The sequence below is a fragment of the Camelus dromedarius genome, chromosome 19, assembly GCF_036321535.1.
Source record: "Camelus dromedarius isolate mCamDro1 chromosome 19, mCamDro1.pat, whole genome shotgun sequence".
Taxonomy (NCBI): Eukaryota; Metazoa; Chordata; class Mammalia; order Artiodactyla; family Camelidae; genus Camelus; species Camelus dromedarius.
The window spans coordinates 21,251,795-21,273,711 of record NC_087454.1 but is presented as its reverse complement, the minus strand read 5'-3'; the positions used below and the strand labels follow the sequence as shown (position 1 = coordinate 21,273,711).

General features: G+C 45.2%; 1 protein-coding gene and 1 pseudogene across 2 annotated transcripts in view; one reads left to right on the top strand and one right to left on the bottom strand.

The window, feature by feature from the left end:
• VPS52 (VPS52 subunit of GARP complex) overlaps positions 1 to 4,998 on the top strand; it is a 13,826-nt gene extending 8,828 nt beyond the window's left edge. For both annotated transcript variants that reach the window (XM_010994561.3, XM_064476375.1), the window contains 3 exons: positions 3,543 to 3,654; positions 3,871 to 3,989; positions 4,195 to 4,998. In XM_010994561.3, coding sequence (XP_010992863.1) covers positions 3,543 to 3,654; positions 3,871 to 3,989; positions 4,195 to 4,341 — 378 coding nt within the window. In that variant the 3' untranslated portion in view covers positions 4,342 to 4,998. The remainder of the gene's footprint in view (positions 1 to 3,542; positions 3,655 to 3,870; positions 3,990 to 4,194) is intronic.
• Positions 4,999 to 8,685: 3,687 nt separating this feature from the next.
• Positions 8,686 to 9,884, bottom strand: LOC105101432 (17S U2 SnRNP complex component HTATSF1-like; annotated as a pseudogene).
• Positions 9,885 to 21,917: the final 12,033 nt, after the last annotated feature.

Genomic DNA, 21,917 nt, shown 5'->3' with positions numbered 1-21,917 from the left:
TATCCTTTGCCTTTGATTTCTTATGTCTTTAATCCCTTTCTGTTCTGGCCAGGACCTCTGTGACAGAGTTGAATAGTTGAATAAAGGGTAACAGTGAGAACCCTTATCCTGTTGCTGAGTTTAAAAGAAATACTTTAATCATTTTCCCATTAACAGTAATGTGGCTATAGGGTTTTTTGGTAGATGCCCTTTATCAGGTTAGGAAAATTCCTTTTAATCCTTCATGTGCTAGGAGTTATTATTGTGATTATTCTACTTGGAATAAATCTACCTTTATTGAGGAATAATTACTAGGAATAATACTAGGAATTGCTGGGAATAATGACTACATTTTTTTCTAATTGTTTGGACTTTCTACTCTATTCTTTTAGAATCTGTCCTTTAAATAAATTGTTGTTCCTTAAATATTAAAAAAAATTTACTTGTTTGAACTGGTGTACAGAAGTGCTGTTGATTTTTGTATATTGATTATGTAGCCAGCCACCTTCCTAAGTTATTTCTAATAACGTTTCTGTGTGTTTCTGTGTAGGCATTCATCATTTACAAGTTGTGACAATTGCAGTTCTTCCTTTCTGACCCTTATGTCTTTAATTTATTATTACTGCACTGACCAGTACCTCCAGTACAAAGCTGAATAGTTGCATAGAAGTGGTGATAGTAAGAACCCTTTTCTCTTCCTAGTTTTAAAAGGAATTCTTTCATCATTTCCTCATTAAGAGTAATGTTGTTGTAGGTTTTTTATAGATCTCTTTTATCAGGTGAAGAAAATTCCTTTCACTCCTTGGGATGCCAAGAGTTATTATTTTTTAAAATTACAATTTTCTTTTTAAAATTAATATTTTTAAAAATATAAGTGAGTATTGAATTTTTAATCAAGAATGTATGCTTTTTCTGTAATTGGTGAGGTAATCATAGTTCATTTAAAAATCTATTATGTGGTATATAACATTTATAGATTTTACAGTGTTAAACCATTCTGGATTTGGTCTAATTTGTTTAGGATTTTGCTTCTCTGTACATAGGTGAGATTGGCCTGTGATTTTCTTTTCTTCTACTGTCCTCATGTGGTTTGGGTACCAAAGTCATACTGGATTTATAGAAGGAGGTGAAAAGGAAGTTTTCTTTCTGAAAGATTTTAAGATTGAAACGATCTCTTCCTTGAAGATTTCCTAGAACTTGCCAGCAGAAGCATTCAGGAAGTTTCAAAACTATGAAATTCCCTCTAAATACTGCTTTTATTGAATTCTATAAGTTTGAATATGTAGCATTTTTATTATCATTCAGTTCTAAGAATTTTTTTATTTTAATTGTATCTTTCAATCTGTGAGATTTTGAGTGTTTTAAAATTTCCAAAAGCAGTTTTCTTACTTCTCTTTTTTGTTATTAATGTCTAACTTAATTGCATTGTGAATGGAGAATGTGGTTTTTTGGTACTGAACATTTGAAATTTGAAAAATTTTTGAAATTTGTTTAGATTTGCTTGTGGCCTAGTACATGATCAACTTTTGTAAATGTTCCATGTGTGTTTGAGAACATGGTTTTTTTTTAAATTTTCAGGTGTGGAAGTCAGGCTCTTTAATTGTGTTGATCACATTATCTAAAATATTTACTAATTTTTTGTTTACTATCAATAGTTGAGAGAGATGTTTTGATATTCATAAATTTATCATTATTCACAGCAGTTTTATCAGATTTTGCTTTATATGGTTTCAGCTTATTTTATCTAAATTCTTAAAAGTTTAGAATTATTAGATCTTGCTAGTGACTTGAAGAATTTGTCACTATATGACACATCTTAGCCCTAATAATTTTGTCTTGAAACCTATTATATCTGATATTAACAGCTCTGCCAGTTTTATTTTGGTAATATTTGCCTGTTTATTTCTTTTTTTTTTTCCTTTCAGCCTTTCTATGTTTTCACTTTTTAAGTCTTTTAAAAATGGCATATAGCTGGAATTTAAAAAAAAATCTAATTGGATTATCTCTGCCCTTTGGTTTATTTTTTAAATTCATTTATGTTTATTATGATTAATGTTACATTGGGACTTTTTCCTACCATCTTTAGTTTTCTTTTTTGTCTCGTGTCTTTTGTGCTTCTCGCCTTTGTTTTTCTTACTATTTATTTTTTTCCTCCTAATTTAGATTTTGTATTCCATTCTTTTAGAAAATGGCCTTTAAATTTTACCTTGCATATTTAGCTTAACATCTAAATTTAATATTTAACCCCTATCTCAAACAATATGTAGATTTTAAAGCATTTAAAATGTTTTAATGCTCCAATCACCCCTCCCCCTTCTGTCTTCCATGCTAATTATTGACCAGTATTTTATTTCTGTCTTCCTTTTAATTGTTGCTATCTTCTAGTGATACCTTCCATTTGGCCTTCCCTGCATGTTTCCCTGTTTATTTGCCCACCATTCCTTTTTAGAACTCAGATTATCTTTTGGGGATCATTTTCCTTCTTCCTAAAATAGCTCTTTTAGAAATTCCTTTATGAAAGTTTGTTGGTAGTAAACCTTGTTTTTGTTTTTATATAAATGTATTTCACCTTTGTTAGGAAAGAATAGTTTTGCTGGCTTACTGTCAAATTCTAAGGAGTTATTTTCTCTCAACATTTAGAAGATTTTCCACTGTTGGCTTAAATTGTTGCAGTGAAGAAGTCTACTGTTGTTCTAATTTTTGTTCCTTTGAAGCAGTCTCTTCTCTCTGACTGCTCTTTAAGTTCTCCTCGTTTTCTTTGGTATTCTGAAGTTTTACCACAATATGTCTAGATGTGTGTTTCTCTTTATTTCTTTAAGTTGATACCTTGTTGGTTTCCTGGTCTTTGAATTTAGTTTTTTCATTAATTTGGGGAAATTCACAGCCAGCATCTTTTTAAATATTGCTTTTCCTTCATTCTTTCTTCGCTTCTGTGCTCTGATTAGTTGTAGGTTAAACTTTCTCATTCTGTTCTCTCTTTTTAGTAAATAAACATGTAATTAGATGAGAAAGGAAGCTGTTGTCCTCGCCCGCACAGTTAGGTGACCAGAGAGAATGTCAGCTCTGCCTTCTGAAGTGCAATTCTCTAGACTCTCTGATCCCATGAAGATGTGCTTAAACCAGCGGCCTTTGATAATAGCTGGAAGATGCCATCCACCTAGGTCCGCACTGGCACCTCTTTGAGGTTCTCATGAGAGACTCAAGTCTTAGCATCCCAGCTCGAGGCTGGCATCAGACTCAGCTTCCCGATAGCAGAATTGCATGGCCATCTACCTTCTGATAGCCCTGTGTGTGCCAGTTGTCTCCTTCTCTGGTTCCAGCCCTCTGCTCCCAGCCCATTTTTTTTTTAATGAAATTAAAAAAATTTTTTATGAGGAGGGTAATCTTTGGAGATTTCCCCAACCTCTTGTGAGACTAACAGTATCTTAAAGTATATGACCTTTCCAGCATTTAGCTGTTCCATGATGGGAATGTTGTAAGGACCTAGTTGTTCATGATGACAGAATTGGGAAAGTCCGCTGACACCAGAATACTCAACTCTGTATGTGTGTGTGTTTCTACAGGAGTTCATTGAAGAGTTGCTGTCTCCCCCTTTTGGGGGTTTGGTGGCATTTGTGAAGGAAGCTGAGGCTTTGATTGAGCGTGGACAAGCTGAACGACTTCGAGGGGAAGAAGGTAGGAGGGTGGTGTGGTAGTGGTGGGGTCAGTGGAAAGCTGAGCAGAAAAGAAAAATTTGAGGATGCAGATTACATGGGAGGGTGTAGAGCAGGAAAGAGTAGGTGGGGAGAACACTGGAAAAGAGGGGATGCCTGATGAGGACGCCTGTGCCTTGGGGAGGACTTGGAGGGATCAAATATCACTTAGCCATAATCTCTTTCTTCCTGTTGTCAGCCCGGGTTACTCAGCTGATCCGTGGCTTTGGTAGTTCCTGGAAATCATCGGTGGAGTCTCTAAGTCAGGATGTAATGCGGAGTTTCACCAACTTCAGAAATGGAACCAGTATCATCCAGGTGATCTGCACCTCCCCGTCCCCACTCCCACCCCACCCCATCACTCATTTTTCCCCCTTTTCTCTGGGCTCAGAATCATACAAGTGACCCTTGATCTTCAACTACCAGCTGTGCCCAGAGTTCTGGATGAGCCCTAACCTGATTCCTGATCATCACCCTTAGCACCACCCCACAGTCTCATCCCTCTGTGACTTTCTCTGACCAGGGAGCGCTGACCCAGCTGATACAGCTCTATCATCGTTTCCACCGGGTGCTGTCTCAGCCCCAGCTCCGAGCCCTCCCTGCCCGGGCTGAGCTCATCAACATCCACCACCTCATGGTGGAGCTCAAGAAGCACAAGCCCAACTTCTAATGTGTCGGACCTGGGAGTCACCAGCCCTCTCGATGGCCTTCTGTACCTCTTCCCATGCCCTTCGTTACCTGGGGTCCCCCTTCCAATTTTCCACTTGCCTCCCGGGTCCTTGACATGCCTGAGCCTGCCTTCATTGCCAGGATCCTGCCTCATCAGGATAAGCTGGATCCCCTTGGCTTTCTGACTCTGTGTCTTCAGGTTTCCCAGAACCACTTCCCCTTGAGCTTCCAAAATGACCTTTATTATTTTTCCCATTTTGTCATTCCCTTCCTTCCCCCGACTGTCCCACACCCAAGGCTCTTTTCTTCTTCCAGTCAAACTTTCATTGCCACAATCTCTTGTTCATTCAGCTCTTATCACCATGTCGTGAGGTGTGACACCTCAACTCTTGGAATTGGTTTGGTAAGGGGAGACTGCCTCATAATGGTTGGGGTTTTTTTGTTTGTTTGTTTTTTCATTCAATGTGGTTTCTTTTCTTTTTTTTTTTTTTTTTAATGGAGGTACTGGGGATTGAACCCAGGACCTTGTGCATGCTAAGCATGCTCAAAGTGGTTTCATGTCTGTAGCTTTTTGACCTGAGATCTCAGCAACTTGAACACTAACCAGTCCTCTCCAAGGTCAGTCTGCAGAAAACAATAAATATTTAATATGATATAACACTCTTCTCCCATTTCCTTTCTCCTTCCTCCTGGGACCTTCAAGTAGCCTCGTCTCTGCTCCAGGGTCACCTTTGCTCTCTACTTCCTGGGCCTACATCCCTTCTGGTGGGTGTCCAGAAAATAGGGGCACACAGTGACCTCTAACCTCTAGCTGCTTCAGGCCAAAAGAGGTGGTGGCATTGGTTTTAGGGTTGGTTCTGTTTCATGAGTAACCCACCTGCTGGAGGAAAGTGGCCCCTGGTTAAAGTGGCAGGTGCATCAAGGGCTGGGAACATGGCTGTGCAGCCTCAGGCACTGTCCTAAAGGCTACCTTCGCTCCCTGATACCAGCTCTCCATGCCTCCTGCCTCCTCAAGCTTACCTTGGGATGGCCTCCTCTCCTTCAGTGTCAGCTCCCAGTTCCTCTAGTTGTGGTTGTCACAGCCCCTTGCTGGAGGGCTGTAGCATCCACACCACTGGGGCAGGAGTAGGCCAGGTTCCCAATATGACCATCTTACCCGTGTCTGTTATTAACTTGGCGCCTTCCTGCTGCCGCTGCCCTTATACCTCATTTGAACTCAGACCCTAGACTGGAGAGACGTGGGGGCGCCTATAAGTCCTAACGGGGAAGGCCTGGGCAGTCAGGGGAAAATGGTAATTTGGGGATGTTTACTACACCCCTATGGCCTAATCATTCCTTCCCAGCCTCCAGCGAATGGGGGAAGGAGAGCTGTTTCTTCTCGCTTAGGGCTTCTGGATGCAGGCCCAGCCTGCACGCGGAGGCCGGGAGAATAAAGATACAAAAGGGCGCCGCGTGTGGTCGGAGAGGCCAGCGCATCGCGAGGCGGGGCTGGAGCAGTTTTGGCCGGTGGGCTCTGCCGATTGGCTGCCACATGGGGAGGGCGTGACAGGGCCACTGTAGCCGCCTTCTCCCGCTCCCGCCTTTTTTTAGGTTCCGCCCCATCTCCGAGAGCAGCGTTCCGATTGGCTTTGGGAACCTTGTCTCCGTGCTTCAGCCCCGCGGCCAGTCTGAAGGGCGGGGGAGGGTGGTAAAGATGTTGGAGGTGGAGAGCGGCTCCTGATTGGCTCAGATGCCTCAGGGGCGGAACCAGGACAGTGTCCTTAACCGACCTCACCCCAGGTCACCGCCACGTTCCCCCGCCTCTTCATTCTTCATGGTTTCCCCTGCCTGACTGCCCTAGATATTGCCTGAGGCCTGCCCCTTAATAGGTAGTGGTGTGCGGGGGTTTGGGGAATCCGAACCTCACCCTGGGCACCGGCCCCAGGAATCCTCTGTCCCTCCACCTTCCTTTCCCTTTCCTCGCCCACATACCTTCTACCCTCACCCCCACCAGGGGGATCCCGATGTTCTCACATTTGACCTGATTAAGCACGAGGACAGAAGGACCCACCCAGGTTTTGGGACTTGGGACAAGGGAAACGTAGGCAGCTTTAACAGAGGCAGGTTCCCAGACAAGGAGTCTCTGGATATCCCATGAAGGAGATTGCCGAGACAGACGACTTCATCGAAAGTCAACTAATGCTCCGATGGGAGAAGGGCCGTGCAGGGAGGCATCTAGGTTTTCGAAGTTCTGAGCTTCCTTTTTATCCATCCACGAACCCAAATATTCACGGTCGACCGACAAGCATGGGTTTTGGCAGGCCTCAGTGAGGGGTATCGCTGGGATATAAGGAGTCTCGTATTCTGAAATCTGGAGGCACTGAAGTTATATCGAAGCACACAATTTTCAGGGACATTCCAACTGCCCCAGGAATCCAAAGGAGCCCTCTGACCCAAAAGTCTCAGGATGGCACGAAGAGACAGAATAGCGTGAAAGGGAGCCGCAATAATTATACTGACCTCCAGGGGGCAGCATCGACCAGGGGATGGAGTTCTCCGTCAGCTCAAACCATGACCAGTCTCTGATGCCTTGTTGGCTCAAGAAGGCAGTGAGGCTTCTCCCACGCCACCTTCACGCTGAAGCAACTGAGTGGCCTTCCCTTTAGTCTAAAAACATTCAGTCCTGTGGCTTAGATGGGTCCTTGTGATCCCCAGGCTGAAACTCATAACTTCTGGATAACATCACCTCTCAAATTTCTCCCTCACTGCTTTCCTTTGGTGAGACAGACACACTGGCTTTTCAGACCCAGAATCATCAAGGATCGCTCCCTAACACAGGACTGTGTCCATATTCACCTTCCTTTTGCTAATCTAAGACCCGGGTCTGTATCTGGTACAAAAGTCCCTATCCTTACCTAGTGTCATATAGAAAGGACTTGGAGGAGTCCTTATGGGTTGTAATGAGCCCTAACACTGTTAGGGGATCTCTGTCCTTTAGAAAAATATCATTTTTATTTCTACACTTCTGTACCCTCGGCTTTCCCAGAGTTATTTCTTAATTGGGCTCTCGGGGAAACATTTACTCGATGTTCAACAGCTTCTGCGTAAAACGGGTGCACCTCCCAGCAACAACTTCAGAGTTATTGAATGTGAACATGTATCCTGAGAACAAAAGAAGTAAGGGACTCCTCTTTTCTTCCCACCCTATCAATATGGACCCATCCACCCTCCATTTAAGAAGGATGGCTTTTCTGATTTTAGGAAATCAGGCAGTAGGAGAAGCAGGCAAATTGGCTGGTTTCCAACACAGATTTAGGGTAAAGATTCAAGGAAAGAAGGAGAAAGCAAGACTAAGACAACTCTGAGGGGAAGAAAAGAAATCAGCTCTCTCCATCCTGGGAAAAATGGCTACAGCAGTTCATGGTGCATCTGAGTTTATAGAGTTTTCAGATACAGTATTTACTAAACCAAGGCATATTTATTGATCCCCTTCTCAGTGTTCTGTGATAGGCACTGTGGATTCAGCAGAGAATCAATCAAGGTCCCTGATCTCATACTGCAGATCTTTCATCTCATTGAATTCACACACCTGCCCTCGGAGGAGATGTTCTTCCTGTTTCATATGCTTGAATAAAGTGATGAGCCCAACACTACACAGCTATTCAGTGGTTTGAAACTTCTATGTCCAAAATTCATCTCTTGTTCCATGACTTCAGGCTGAGTCATGGAGCTGAGGAAGCAGCTGTTTGTAGAGAAATAACAAATTTACTCTAAGAAGAGTTAATTATTGGAAGGATATTTAAAGAATTGAGGGAAAAGCTGAATAGTCAGGATTTTGAAAGGACAGAACCAGGACAGTTCCAGGATTTAGGGAGAGTCAGAAGGCTGGGGACAGGCAGGACACGTTCTCACCTGACTTCCTTTCCACCCTGAGACATCACTGGCTCTAATGGGAGGATCTCAAAAGATCTGTGAGTCGGGGCATTTATAGCTCAGTGGTAGGCTGCATGTTTAGCATGCAGAAGGTCCTGGGTTCAATCCCCAGTACCTCCATTAAAAACAAACAAATAAATAAACAAACCTAATTACCTCCCCCCAAAAAGAAAAAAAATTTTAAAGGGATCTGTGAATGAGGATAGGGAAAAATTATACTTTATTTTCTCCAACCTCAAACTGAAATTTAGTATTTCTTCCAAGGCAGTAAGAGGCTGCATTTTCTGTAGAGAATTTTAAAATTGTACTAAAATCGACTTTTTATTTTTACCATGCACCAGCAATTCAGTAACACGCCTCCCCCTCGTACAACCCCCTCCCACTTCGCCTTGCTTGGTGTATCACTGCACACAGGAGTTAAACCATATTCAGTTCACATACACACGTAGCCTTTTGAGACCCCCCACCCCCTTTCCACTCAACTCTCACTTTCTCTTGAGGTCTCCTCAACCTGATAGCCTGTAATCCCATCAATGACTTGATGGCTCCCAAACCACCTTCCATGGATGATTTGAATCCAATAATCAGCTTCCTCTGCATTCCTCAAGGACATAGAGTCCACACCAGCTTCGTGCCTATCAAAGAAAAAGAGCTTCCTACTTTGTCTGAATTTGGAACATTCTACTCAAGGGTCTTTGATTTCATTCAGCACCAAAGGGTCATCCACTAATAAGATAAAATATATTTTTGATGTGACGACTCACTCATGGTACCTTCCCCGTGGCCCATCTCTCCTTTCAGGTGTCCAGTCCAATTGTTTACTTTGCAGAAACAGCTTCTTCTCGTAGACTTTGTACTTATTATTCTTTTTTGAGGCACTGTATTCCTCCTTCAGCTGAAACTTTGCCACTTTGACCTCTAATTTCTAGCTCCTAATTTCATCTTCATCAAAAAGTTTTAATGCAAGATCTGAAGATCCCTCTTCAAATAACAGCAAAGCCCATCTCCTTTAAGATTTCTTTATGTTTGTAAAACTTGACCTTAAATTCTTCTGAGGATCTCCCATAATAACACAGACTTTTGATGTGAGCTGTATAAATTCATCCACTGTAATGTCTGAAGGCAAACCGGACATATAATACCTTTGTATTTCTATCTTTGTCAACATGAAACCATCTTGTTTCTTCCTTTTATCTCCTCTCTCTTTGGGATCAGTGGGTTTGGTGTTTGTCTTTGCAGAAGTTTCTCTGTATCCCTAGTATTGACGTCTTGTACTTTTTCCATAAAGCTAGACACGCTATCATTAGAAAAGCCATAATTGGCTTGATAGCATAGCAATGAAACCTTCTGTGGTCTTGGGGAATCAAGCCTTCTCATCCAGATCCCATGCGTAGGCAGTGTCCCCAGGCTGCTGCCCAAAAGACTCCATTTTTCTATCGGGATCTTCTTGGGTGTCTCTATTCTTGGAGTCTCAATACATTCCTGCATTTGCAACTGCTCATCAAACTCCTCATTCCCATCCCAGGGGTTGCTACTCGGGTTTCCTATAGGGCAGGGTCCAGGTGAGCGAAGAGGCTGCTCTGCCCGGCTTGGGAGCCACCACCGAGTGTTCTGAGGCCACTGCCCAGACATTGTTCTAAACATGAACACACTAAGTCATTGAATCGTCACAGCAGCTCTGTGGGGTAGGTACTATTGTTATGTCCATTTTACAGAAGAGGAAATGGGGGCCTGGAGACCTGACCGAAGGTTGTGCTTGACAAGGTCTGCTCGTGAGGCCACATCCTTAACCATCACTTTCCATGGCTTCCCAGAGACTAACTGGATGAAATCCCGCCTGCCTCCCAGCCCTGTTTTTATCATTTAGGAGTGAAAATGTAAACTCCCTGGCCCTCCTGCTCTTCCGCGCCGCGCACTGTCCTCTCGGCGGCATTCTCGGTGCTTTCTGCCTCTGACCCCGCCCTCCACTGGCCCCTCCCCAACCTCCCCGCCTGCCTCTGATAAGCTTCAAATCTCCTCCTTCCCTTAACTTCTCCTTGGAGTGCTCCCTCCACGTCCTGACTTTAACCGAAATCTAATCCTCCCTTGAGTGTACTACCCCCTCTGCAGGCTTCTGAAATGAGAGCTGTTTATTTTCTTATAGGTGAGGGTGCTTTCCTTGCTCCACATTGCTGTCTGCAGACTCCTCCTCCTCCACCCCCAGTTTCTAGTTTAAAATAACCTTCTGCCTCGGAGGCTCAGCCATTGGGCTAAATTGCTGTCTTCCTTCCTCTTTGCTACTGTCTGCCACCTCCCAGGCCTCTCCACCTCACGCAGGGGGACGCTGGCACTCGGCGGACTGTCTGTCTCTTCCTATCTCACTGTCCGAGTAGATGACTCATTACCCACCTGGCTTCTCAACATCTTGGTGGCTTCATCCCCTGGACCTTCTCCACTCCAACTTGGAATAGTTCTCCAAGTCACATTCTCACTGTCACACCCTGGACCTCGTCATCTGAAGCAGCTCCTCTGCCAGAATCACACATTCAAGCAGCCTGCATCAGCCCCCGTCTCCTAACCTTCTGCCCATCACTCTCTACTCCTCTCACAATCATTTTTCAGTCTCCTGGGGCCTCCGGATCAATGATGTCTCCCTCCGATCCATCAGCCTCTCCTTACCCACTTCAGCTGCGTAGCTCTTCATTTCAACAACTCTCTTGACAATATCCCAAATTCCCTTGCGCCTCTATATTTTCATCCTTGGTACCTCTCAGGCTAAAATAAACCTCAACCCTAGGTTTGGTGGATGATCTGTTGCTTCAGGATCTTACTTTGAGAGCTAAAAAGTGTTGGGAGAAGCCGCCAGCTGGGAAGTGGTCACCCCTTCTCATTCATGGTCCCTAATGACCCAGCATTGCTTAGTGACCCAGCCACATCACGCTGGTCATTGGTTACTTTAAACTCACTAATCCTGGAACCCATGAGCTCCCTCTTTGCCTCTCACCTTACTCTCAGTTGATGATCTCACTCTTATGTTACAGAGAAAACTGAAGCCATTAGAGGTGAGCTCCCTCAACCACCTGTAACCAAATCCACACGGCACCTGTAACCATCTGTCCTTGTTCCTATTAGAACAGAGAGATGGTTCTCCAACTTTGTGCATGTTAAAACGTGTTTCCTTTTCAGCAGGGTGGGTGGGGGCCAGAATTTTTATTTGTAACTTGTTTCCAGGTGATGCTTGATGCTCTGGCTGGGGATCCCACTTTGAGAACCACCGGAGTAGAGACATTGCCCTCTTCCTGCCCAAAGCCAGTCTCTCTACCCATGACTACATCCCATCTCTTCGATTACCCCCTTTCCCCTCCTGAATCTTCAGCCTCTCTCTCTAAGTTAAACACAACAAACCAAACCCCTCCTCCACTTCACTTCCCCTCTGACTGCTCCCTGTACCTTTTTTTCTAATTGAAGTATAGTCAGTTTACATTGTTGTATCAATTGCTGGTGTACAGCATAATGTTTCAGTCATACATATACATACATGTATTCCTTTTCATATTCTTTTTCATTATAGGTTACTACAAGATGTTGAATATAGTTCCATGTACAATATAATATAAACTTGTTGTTTGTCTATTTTATATATAATAGGATCTGCTAATCTCAAACTCCCAATTTATCCCTTCCCACCACTTTTTTCTTCTGGTAACCATCAGTTTGTTTTCTATGTCTGTGAGTCTGTTTCTGTTTTGTAAATAAGTTCATTTATGTCATTTCTCCTTGTATCTTTCAATGGCCTCATCCAGCCTCACTCTCACACACAGCACATGTACCTTGATTGGATCCTGATTTGAAAAGACACATAAATGACATTTTGGGGTTAATTGGGGGGAAATTTGAGTATATTCTGCATATCAGATGGTATTAAGGACTGACTGTTATTTCCTTAGCTGGAATCATCTTTATTTTGAGGTGATATGTGCTGAAGTGTTAAAGTGTGAAGCATCATGACTTCCTAAATTTTCACATGGTTCAAGAACTATATATAAACATGTAAAGATTGTATGTATGTGTAAATGATAATGATTGTTAAGTCAAGTGGTGGATGGACAAGAGATAATTGTACTATAGTTTCAACTTGTCTGTATGTTTGAAACTTTTCATAAAGTTTCATTGGAGGAAAGTTCTCTCTCTAATCCCTCACTTCCACTCACTGCTCAGCCCCTCCAGGTTGGTGTATGCCTCTCCCATGCCACGCAACTCCTTTTGCTATGACCCTCCTGTCATTAAATCCACTTTTTAGCTTTTCCCCTGCTTGGTCAACACTGTTGGCCAATTCTTTTTTGAAACATTGTCTTTCTTTGGCTTCCAGGACTGAGCACTCTCCTGGTTTTCCTTCTCCCCCTTTGGCTGCTCCTTGCTTCTTTGTTGGCTCATCCTGCTGGGTCATGAGTCCTGGACTCTCCTCTTCTCATGCTACACTTCCCCTCCAGGAAATTCACCCCACCTGCCCCATGGCTTCGTTGCTATCAGCTGATCACTTCCCTCTGATCTCCAGAGTTGTGTATCTGATTGCCTACCTGGATGTCTCGAAGATACCACAAGCTTAGCATATTGGAAAGTGAATATGTGAAAATGTATATGAATAGGACCACAAATAGTGCCATCCTTAGATCTGGACCACAGGAGCCCTGCTCTGGTCCATAGACATTGGGGGACCTCACCTATCATATACAACATTTATTAAACAACACCTGGGCACCTCTGTCACTTGGGATCTGGCCCTAAGCTCTGGCACAGCACAACCTGAAACCCTGACATCTGCTCTCATAATTAACACTTCAGGCCCCAGGGAAATGCTTCTGCAATCTCTTGCCTGGTATCCTGGAAACAAAAAATGACTACAATCAAATCCTTTGAAAGTTTGAGGTTGTGCCTCTGTCAGATTCTGAGGCACACACTATTTTGGAACGTAGGGAGAATTTAAGTATTTGAAATACTTAGGTAAGAGAAAATACAACTTAACTAATTTGTCAAATACCTTTCAAATAGCACGATAAATTATCATTTCCCAGCAGTGTTGAGTGTCTGCTTTTCTCGCTTCTCCTTGTGATCTAGGAGTGTGCTGTGCTGCATTCACAAGAGCTGCAAGTGATAGTTGAGGAACATTTTGCAAAATCGAATGATTCTTATTACTGTTAAATTTGTATGCATGTAGATCTAGACATAACTTTTGTGAAGCATGATATTGATCACATCGGTAAGTGGGTGAACACTGAATACTAGGTTATGACGAGTTGATTTCTATAAAACTATTTTCTGAGGGGGAGGTAATTAGGTTTCTTCATTGATTTCCGCTTGAAGGAGGTATGGGGATTAAACCCGGGACCTTTTGGGTGCTGAGCAGGCACTCTACCATTTGAGCTATACCCTTTGCCCTATAAAACTATTTAATAAAGATTTTTAACTAAGTAAAAAAAAGCTTTATTTAAATTAGTTTTATTTAAAAATTAATAATTTATATAGCTAATTTTGAATATTTGAGGAGAAAATGATAAATATATAACTGATTAAGTTTTTTACATTTACATATTTTGGCGAAAATACATTTAAATTTTGTAAACTTTGGCTACAATTATATTTTATTTTAAAATCCTGGATCACTGAAAATGAGTACACATTGAATCACAACAGAAATAGAAACTATATATATGGAAACAAAAAAAATAGCTGAAAATAAAAAAGAAATAGAATATATTCAAGGGAGCAATCTACTTAAATTTTTTAAAACTGGGAAAAGACTATGGAGGCTAGATATAGAAAAAGAAATGGTGGCCACATATACCTTCATTGTTTTGACCAGTAACCAAATCAGTAAACAATGTGAAATCGCATGGATTTTATCTGACCTGTTTAAGTTGTAGATTTGATACAATAATTTCCTGCCTCGTTTCCAGCAAATCTACAACCTGAACAGGCAGATTAAATCCCTGCAACTTCATATTCTTGATTTGTACTCTTGCTCTGGGCCCCTCAAACATCAGGGTTCTCCCTTCCCCTTGGGAAGGGTCCCCCACCACCAACCCAGCCACCAGGAGCAGCCAACAGCCTCAGGTAAGATATCAACCAACTGCTAGCATCAGCTGCCAGACATGCGGGTGAACAAGCCTTCAGATGATTTCAACTCCCAGTCCCTGAATCACTTCCAACTCAGTCCCCTTACACCATGGAGCAGAGACAGTGGTCCTGGCAGCGTCCTCCCCAAATTCCTAATCCCCAGAATCCATGGAATTTAATACGTGGTTATTGCTATTGTAAGTCACTCAGGTTTGGGTGGTTTGTTATACAGCGATGGAAAACTAATCCACCTCCTCAATTCACTGCTGTCAGCTCTGCCCCTCCCACCCTCCGACTGAAGCTACGCTCACTAAGGTAACCCTAACGGGATCTTTCTGCCAAATAGAATGGACATTTTCCATCTTCATTTTGTTTTTCTTCTCTGGAGCATTTGACCCTGTTGCCTACCCTTTTTCCTCTGTTCTTTTCAAAGTTCTTCTCTCTGTTGATTTTTCTCTTTCTCTCTCTCTCTCCCCCTCTCATTTCTCCTCCCACCTCTCTGATCTTTCTCAGGCTCTTTCCATGACTTGGCCAAACTCCCTTTTCTCCTCATCTGCACACTTTACTTGGGCACTCTCATACCCATGGCTTCAACTACCATTGCTGTGTTGGTGACTCATCAATGTAGATTTCTAGCCCAGACTTCTCTCTTGACCTCCACAACTGTCTCTTGAATCTCTCCATCTGAATCTCCCCAGTTGCTTACAAATTAATGTTTCAATTTAAACTTATTAAGCAAGCACTGAATTCCCAATCATTGAATTCATTTTCTTCTCCCACATCTGTTCCATTGTCCTTGGTTTCAATTAGTGGAATCACCAATCATCCAGTTGCCCAAGCCAGAAACCTGGAAGGCCCCCAGGTCACACTCTTGCTCTTTGCGCTCTGCCCCCCACCCTGAGTTCTAATAACCTGAGTCCTAGCGATTTTACTTTCCAGCTCATTTCTGAATCCCTCCAACCCTGCTGCTTCTTTCTGTCTTCCTACCTCTGGCCTTTTCTGCAGCCCTGGCACCATATGCCCACTAGCTTCACAGAGCTGAATCACAAGCGCTCCCTGGAGTTTTCAGCTTTCAGCCATCGCTCAGGACCCCTGTTCCTTTTTAAAAAGTTTTTTTAGGGTGAGTAGTTAGGTTTGTTTGTTTGCTTGTTTGTTTATTTTTAGAGGAGGTACTGGGGATTGAACCCAGGATCTCCTGCATGCTAAATATGCGTGCTACCACTTGAGCTATACCCTCCCCCAACAAGTGGCATGTTTTTAAAACTAAACCTTCTGTTTGTCTATTGCTGTGGTACAGGCATATTGATGTTTAAATATTCATTTTGCCCTCATAAAGGGGTGTATTAGTTCTAATTGTAGGTTCTCATAATTGTTTTGTAAATAATGATGGCTTTATTTCTTCTTTTTCTTATTGTGATACTTCAGACCTCACAGCACAAGTTGAACAGAAACAGTAAAAACTAGTATCCTTGGATTTAACATTGGAAGCTATTTTCTATTCATAGTTAGCTGGGTTTGTTTTTAAAATCACGAATTAGTGTTAAACGTTATTCAGTGCATTCTCTATACCTACTGGAACAATCATATTTTTTCTTTTTAATATTGCAAATATCATTGTGGTAAATATCATTAATAAAATTTAAAATTTTATTTTATTTTAGATTTATTTTAAAAATCTAAGGATGGAATTAGACCATCCTAATGTTCCTGGAATAAACCCTGCTTTGTCACACATGCACACATGCATATATACACACACTTGCACAAACTCCACTGGATTCATTTTGCTAATATTTCATTTAGAGTTTTTAGTCTTTTTGGTGTGATTGGTCCTCTTTCCATTGCCTTGGACAGTTTCTATAAATAAACAGTTCCTTAAGTGTGTATTATAACAGAATAATACACCTATAAAACCATTTGTGTAGAGCATGTGTGTGTGTGTGTGAGCACACGTGTGCACATTTAAAATTTCTCTTTCAATTTATCAGAATTTATAGATCTGTCAGGTTTTCTATTTTTTCTTGAGTCAGCTTTGGCTGCCTTTCGTCTAATTTCCTCGCCTCTTCAGGACCAAGATCTCATCTGTCCCTGGATGGCTGATAAAACAGCCCTTAGTTAAAAGAACCCATCCCTTCCAGCCCCCTCCTAGTAACCACAGCCACAGTCAGCTTACCCTCTGGCTTTCAGTTTCCTCTCTGTTTCTAGCACTGGGGATTTCACTTTCCTTTTGAGAACAGAGTCATATGTTTACTTTTTTCCCCCCATATTTTATCCAGTGTTTTAGGTGCTTTTAGATTTTCTAATTCCTCTATCTTGCTTAATTCTAAAGTTGTCCTCATTTTTATAGATAAGAAAGCTGGGGTTCAGAGTGTTTTAACAGCCTGCTGAAGGTCACACTGATAATACTTTTCCCAGTTACTGAACATAGATATTCTGGTTCTGAATCCTGCACTGTTGCCACATGATTCCTTGCCGCCTACCAAAGTCAACGAGGCAAAACCAGGAAGGGGCATTAAAAAGTCAAAAAAGGGGAGGGTAGAGCTCAGTGGTAAAGTGTGTGCTTAGCGCGCTGGAGGTCTTAGGTTCAAACTCAGTACTTCCATTTAAAAGATAAATAAATAAAGCTAGTTACTCCCCTCCAAAAAAACCAAACCAAAAAGAAAAAAGAAAAAGAAAGAAAGTCAAAGGAGAAGGTGGAGGAGGCCAGAATGAAGGCACAACTGTGGAGGTGGACAATGCCAGGAAATATGGTGGGAGGAATGGTGTAGGAAATGATACATGGCACTCCTGGGCTGTGGCTGCTGGAGGGACAATCATGGCCTCAATTCATCCTAAGATCCTAAAATAAGTACCCTCTTGTCCCAGATCCTGGCGCATATGCATCAATTCAACCAGTATGTAAATGCAATATTTACAGTGTTCAGGCCCAGGTCCAAAGCAAGAGTTTGCATCTGCTGTCATGGCCTCTGCCATCAGGGAGCTTACATTCTATGGGGAGCCAGACATCAAATAATCCCCAATGGACGTAGACCTGCGACCCTGCCAAGTGCCTCCAAGGAAAAGGGCACCTTGGTGTGGGCGCTCAGAAGAGGGGAATTTGACGTGAAAGGAAGGTCTGGGTACCTTCCCTCAGGATGTGGTAAAGATCTGAAGAACAAAGATGAGCTAACTTAAAAGAGAAATGGGAGAAGGATCCTTTCAGGAGGAGGGCCCAGCCTACACAAAGGCTCTCTGCAGTGGGGGAAGCAGCGGTGGCAGAAGTGGAGCACTGGGAAAGTGATGAGGGGGAGAGAGGGGTGGGGGGTGAGGCTGGAGAGGCCGTTGGGGCCACACCCTACAGGGCCTTAGAAACCAGGTTAAGGACTTGGGTCTCTAACCTAAGGTCAGTGGGAAAACACTGAATGTGTTTCAGCAGGGTAACTGAAACAATCAGGTTTACATTTCAAAAGGATTCTCTGACTCAGGTGTGCTGCTTGAGTTAGAGAAGGCCTTTCCCAACCTTGGCAGCTACCGCAGTGATTCAAAGAGCTGGACTGTCCAGGTGGGGGCTGGACCAGTGAGGTGGAGGAATGGAGAAGACTGGACAGACCTGGGAGATATTATAGTGGATACACTTGATAGGACTAGACACTAGATTCAATTATGAGGTACTCACCATGAACTCCCGAAATCAAATCCTTCAAAGGCAGGCACCAAATCACAAAACTGATTGTGATACCCAGGTCCTAGAACAGTTCCTCACACGTGGTAGACTCAATACATATTTCCTGAAAGGGTGAAACTGACCAGGCCTCCCATATGATACTTTCATCTCTAAGGTTCTTTAATTCCTTCCTGCAGGTGGCAATGATCAGCCTCTCTGATACATCATAGAGAGAAATCTGCCAAGTTCTCAAGAGTATGCTTTGGGGGAAGTTAATTCAAGAACTAAGGTCTGCTTTATCCTTTAACATGAACAGTAGCAATAAATTTACTGCAGGAGTTGCTCAAGGGAGTAACTCCCCCAGCAGAACCTTCTACAAAAATGAAAGATGACAGTGCCCTCCTCAGGGCCAGGCTGGGCCCAAGGGTGCCAATCTGGAGGGGATGCTCCATAGGCCTCCCTGCTGACTCTTGTTCAAAACCAGTTTCCCAGCACATGAAGAAGACATTAAGCAAGCAATCTCGTAGAAGAAGGGCAAATGCTAGGAAGTGCTTGTAGCGGCAACTCAGGACCTTGACAGCACTGGGGAAGATGTAAACGGAAGAAACGAGTCCCCCTGCGGATGTTTGTTCCTAGAACATTTCTAGGTTTTTCTGAGGTTTTTGTTTGTTTATTTGTTTGTTTTTTGTCTATCTTCTCCTGCACAGCACAGCCCTGTTCTACTTTCTCCACATCCAGAATCTTCCACTTTCTCCTCCAACCTCCCCTGGCTTCTTCCTCTGGTCTCTATCTCCTCCATTTCCCTGCCTTCTACTTGGATACATGCCTCTGCCTGTTTCCATCTTTCAGTAAGAGGTCCCAGTGCCGCTGGAAAGAGCAGCCTCCTTCTGGGCTCTATTCTTAGAGTGAAGTGCAGTGAAGGTCATAGAAAACCCTGAGTCAGGGCCAGAAGTGGGCACAGGAAGATGGCCTCATATGATGGGGTGCTGTGTATACCTTTAGCACTGGATTCGGGAAGTGCCCAGCAGCCTCTGGGCAAAGTGATGGGGTTGGGTGGGATCAGTGTGCGACTAGGATTTGATGGTGGGGATTGTCACAGAGATCTCTGGGGATTCAGTTATTGTTTTAAAATAATCCTTTGACAAAAATCCCAGGGAATCGGATCCATCCGTGATGGCGGCAGGTCCCAGACAGCCTGGTTAGACTTCTCAGATGGAGGACAGGAGATTGGAAGTAGAAATTCCTTTCTGAGAAACAGGAAAAGCTCTTTTCCTTGGGAATTAGATTTTGGATCAGGAGTGAGATGGGCCTGCTATTCCAGCTTTGAGTAGGTCCAGGTGAGACGCTCTGATCATCCAACGTGGTTGCGCTGAAAGCTGCTCTGGCTGGGTGGGTTGGGGGGGGGAGCTGTGCTCCATTATGCCCCCCACAGAACAGGCAGTCACTCCACTGTGGAGGGAGTCTGTGACCAGGGCTGCCCCTCTGCCTTCCTGGAGTGTTGGGTTGGGGAGGGCACTGCCACAGGGGCCTTGACTTGGCCTCAGTCCCCCTCCCTCCTCGCTGTGTTCATCCCTGTCCTCCCCAGTGAGTGTAGACTGGCTGTCAAGGCAGATGGGTGCTCGGAGCGAAGCCACGGCCACAGAGGCAACAGCAATAGGGCCTGTCACCTGTGTGGGAGTGCAGGACAGAGTCAGGTGGGCCCTTCGCTGAAGCACTTCCTACCTTGCGGGCAGGAAAAGGGCAACTCATTCAAGTGGACTGGGCTGTGCTGGGAAGAGGAAGCTCCACATTCCATGTAGGACAAAGGTTTTGTGGTGGGGGCTGGGGCCACTGGTAGGGGAGGTGAGGAAGTGTCAGTGTGACAGCCGAGGGGTCAAGGGTGCCACAGTAGATGGGGAGCTGGAGGTCTGTTCTGCCTTGTCCTCCTCCTCCTCTTCCTTTGCTCCCAGCCTGTGGGGGGAGGGGGAAGAAGGTGAGCACAGCCAGGAGGGGGGTAGGCAGAGAGACTGAGGTGGAGGGGCAGGCCCCTCCCCCACTGAAAGAGTGACCCCCCTCCCTTTCCGCCTCACGTCCCAGCCCCCTATCCCCGCGGTGGGGACACCCAGGGCACAACTTTCCTGTGAGCAGTTTGCCAGGGTTTTGAGGGCTGCCAGGCAACATGAGGGCCCTCAGAGATAGTCCTCACCTGGGCAGGGGTCTCCTCAGGCTTCTGTGGCCCTGGGCTCCAGGGCTCAGCTTCTGCCCACATAACCTGCTGTGGTTTGGGGACTGAGAAGCCTGAGGGAGATAAAATGAGGGGGAGAGTAAGAGCGAGAGAGGCTCCCCTCCTTTCCTCCAGCCGCCTCAAACCCCGCCTCCAACTTCTTCCCCTCCCCCCTGAGGCTACCAGTGATGCCCTGGACCCCGAGGCCTGGCACCCCTCCTGCAGGGGACACGTGCCCTTCACCCTCTAAGGATCAGGGCATCTACTGCAGTGGTTCTGGGCCTCTGTGCACAGAGGGCTTGTTACAATACAACTGCTGGCCTCACCTCCAGTTTCTCATGCACAGTGGCTTGGTTTGTAAGTGGTAGGGCAAAGATCTGGACCCCAACCTTTCCCCACCTTGCTCCTTTGGGTTCTTCTACTTATATCTTGCCCCTCAACAAAACAGTCACATTCCCTTTTGTCTACTTTGTGTCTCTTGCTCTGCCAGACCCATATATGTAGGCTTAACTGACAGAGGCTGAAGGACTTGGGGAACTAACCCAGGGGAGCTCCACCCTACCCCAGCACCTCCTTCTGCCTGCATTGTTCGGAAGGAGAACGCCTGGTCTGGTCGGGTAGTTTTTTTCTTTGTTGTGTGTAGGAGAGACTTACCTAGGGCAACAGTTCTGTATGTCACTTACATGGTATCACCTAAACAAACAGGCATGTCTGCGAAGTTGACCGTCGCGAGGGCAGAGGTGGGCAACAGGGCACTCGCAGCAGAGAGGGACCGGAGAAGTGTGATAAGTGGAGCGGTCGGGACGGTGGGTTGGAGGTGTCAAGTGGGGACTAGAGAGGGACCGCGGGGCCCTAGGAGGGGAGAGACAGGGGACCAGGGACCGCAGGAGGTTCCAGAGTGAAGCAAGAGGGCGGGGCGGGGCGGGGCGGGGACTGGCAGAAGAGGCTGATGGGTCAGGTAGCGCTGGCGAGAACGTGGAGAGTGAGGGGGTGACGCTTCCGCAGCCCCTAGAACCAGAAGAGAAGCCAGGTTCACTCAGTTCTCTTCGGCTTCCACCTTGGTGTCTCCCCCGACTCCTCCCCAGCTGTTTCTCTCCCTTGAAACTCCAGAAGCAACGCCCACCTTCCTCCCACCCTCACATCTTGGGAGCGTCACCCCTCTGGATACCTAGGGTTGGAGGGAAGGGGAGCCAGGATCGGGGCTGGGGAGGCGGGGCTAAACAGGTGGTCCTTCAAGGGTGAAGTGGGTGTTGTCTATTTTTGCAGGGCAGGAGGTCTGGGGGTGAATGCATGTGACCGGGTCTGCAGAGCTTGCAGGGGCTGGAGGGTGCTCCCTGCGTCCACAGTACCGAGAATACTAGGCGCGAGGGAAAACAAACGAGAAATGCCAGGCGTGGCCTGGGGTGCCCCCGGGCCGGAGGCTGACTCCTCGGCCAGGAGGGCAGAGACGCAATGATTGAGTCGCAGGGATTTGGGGCGCTTCGAGGTGGGGGGGCACGAAAGGCAACGGAAACAGGAAGTGAGGGGCTGAAGGAGGGGGGCGCGGGAGCGAGCGCCAGTCCCTCTCGGAGAGACGATTCCTCCCCGACCCCCGCCCTGCTCGGGACGCGGCTCGCAGTCAGGGGCCCCAGACCCCCAGGCCGGCCTGCGGAACTCGAGGCCGGGAGGCAGCGGTGGGTTTACTGGACGCCCCCAGCCTTCTGCACTCAGCCACTGCTGGGACAAG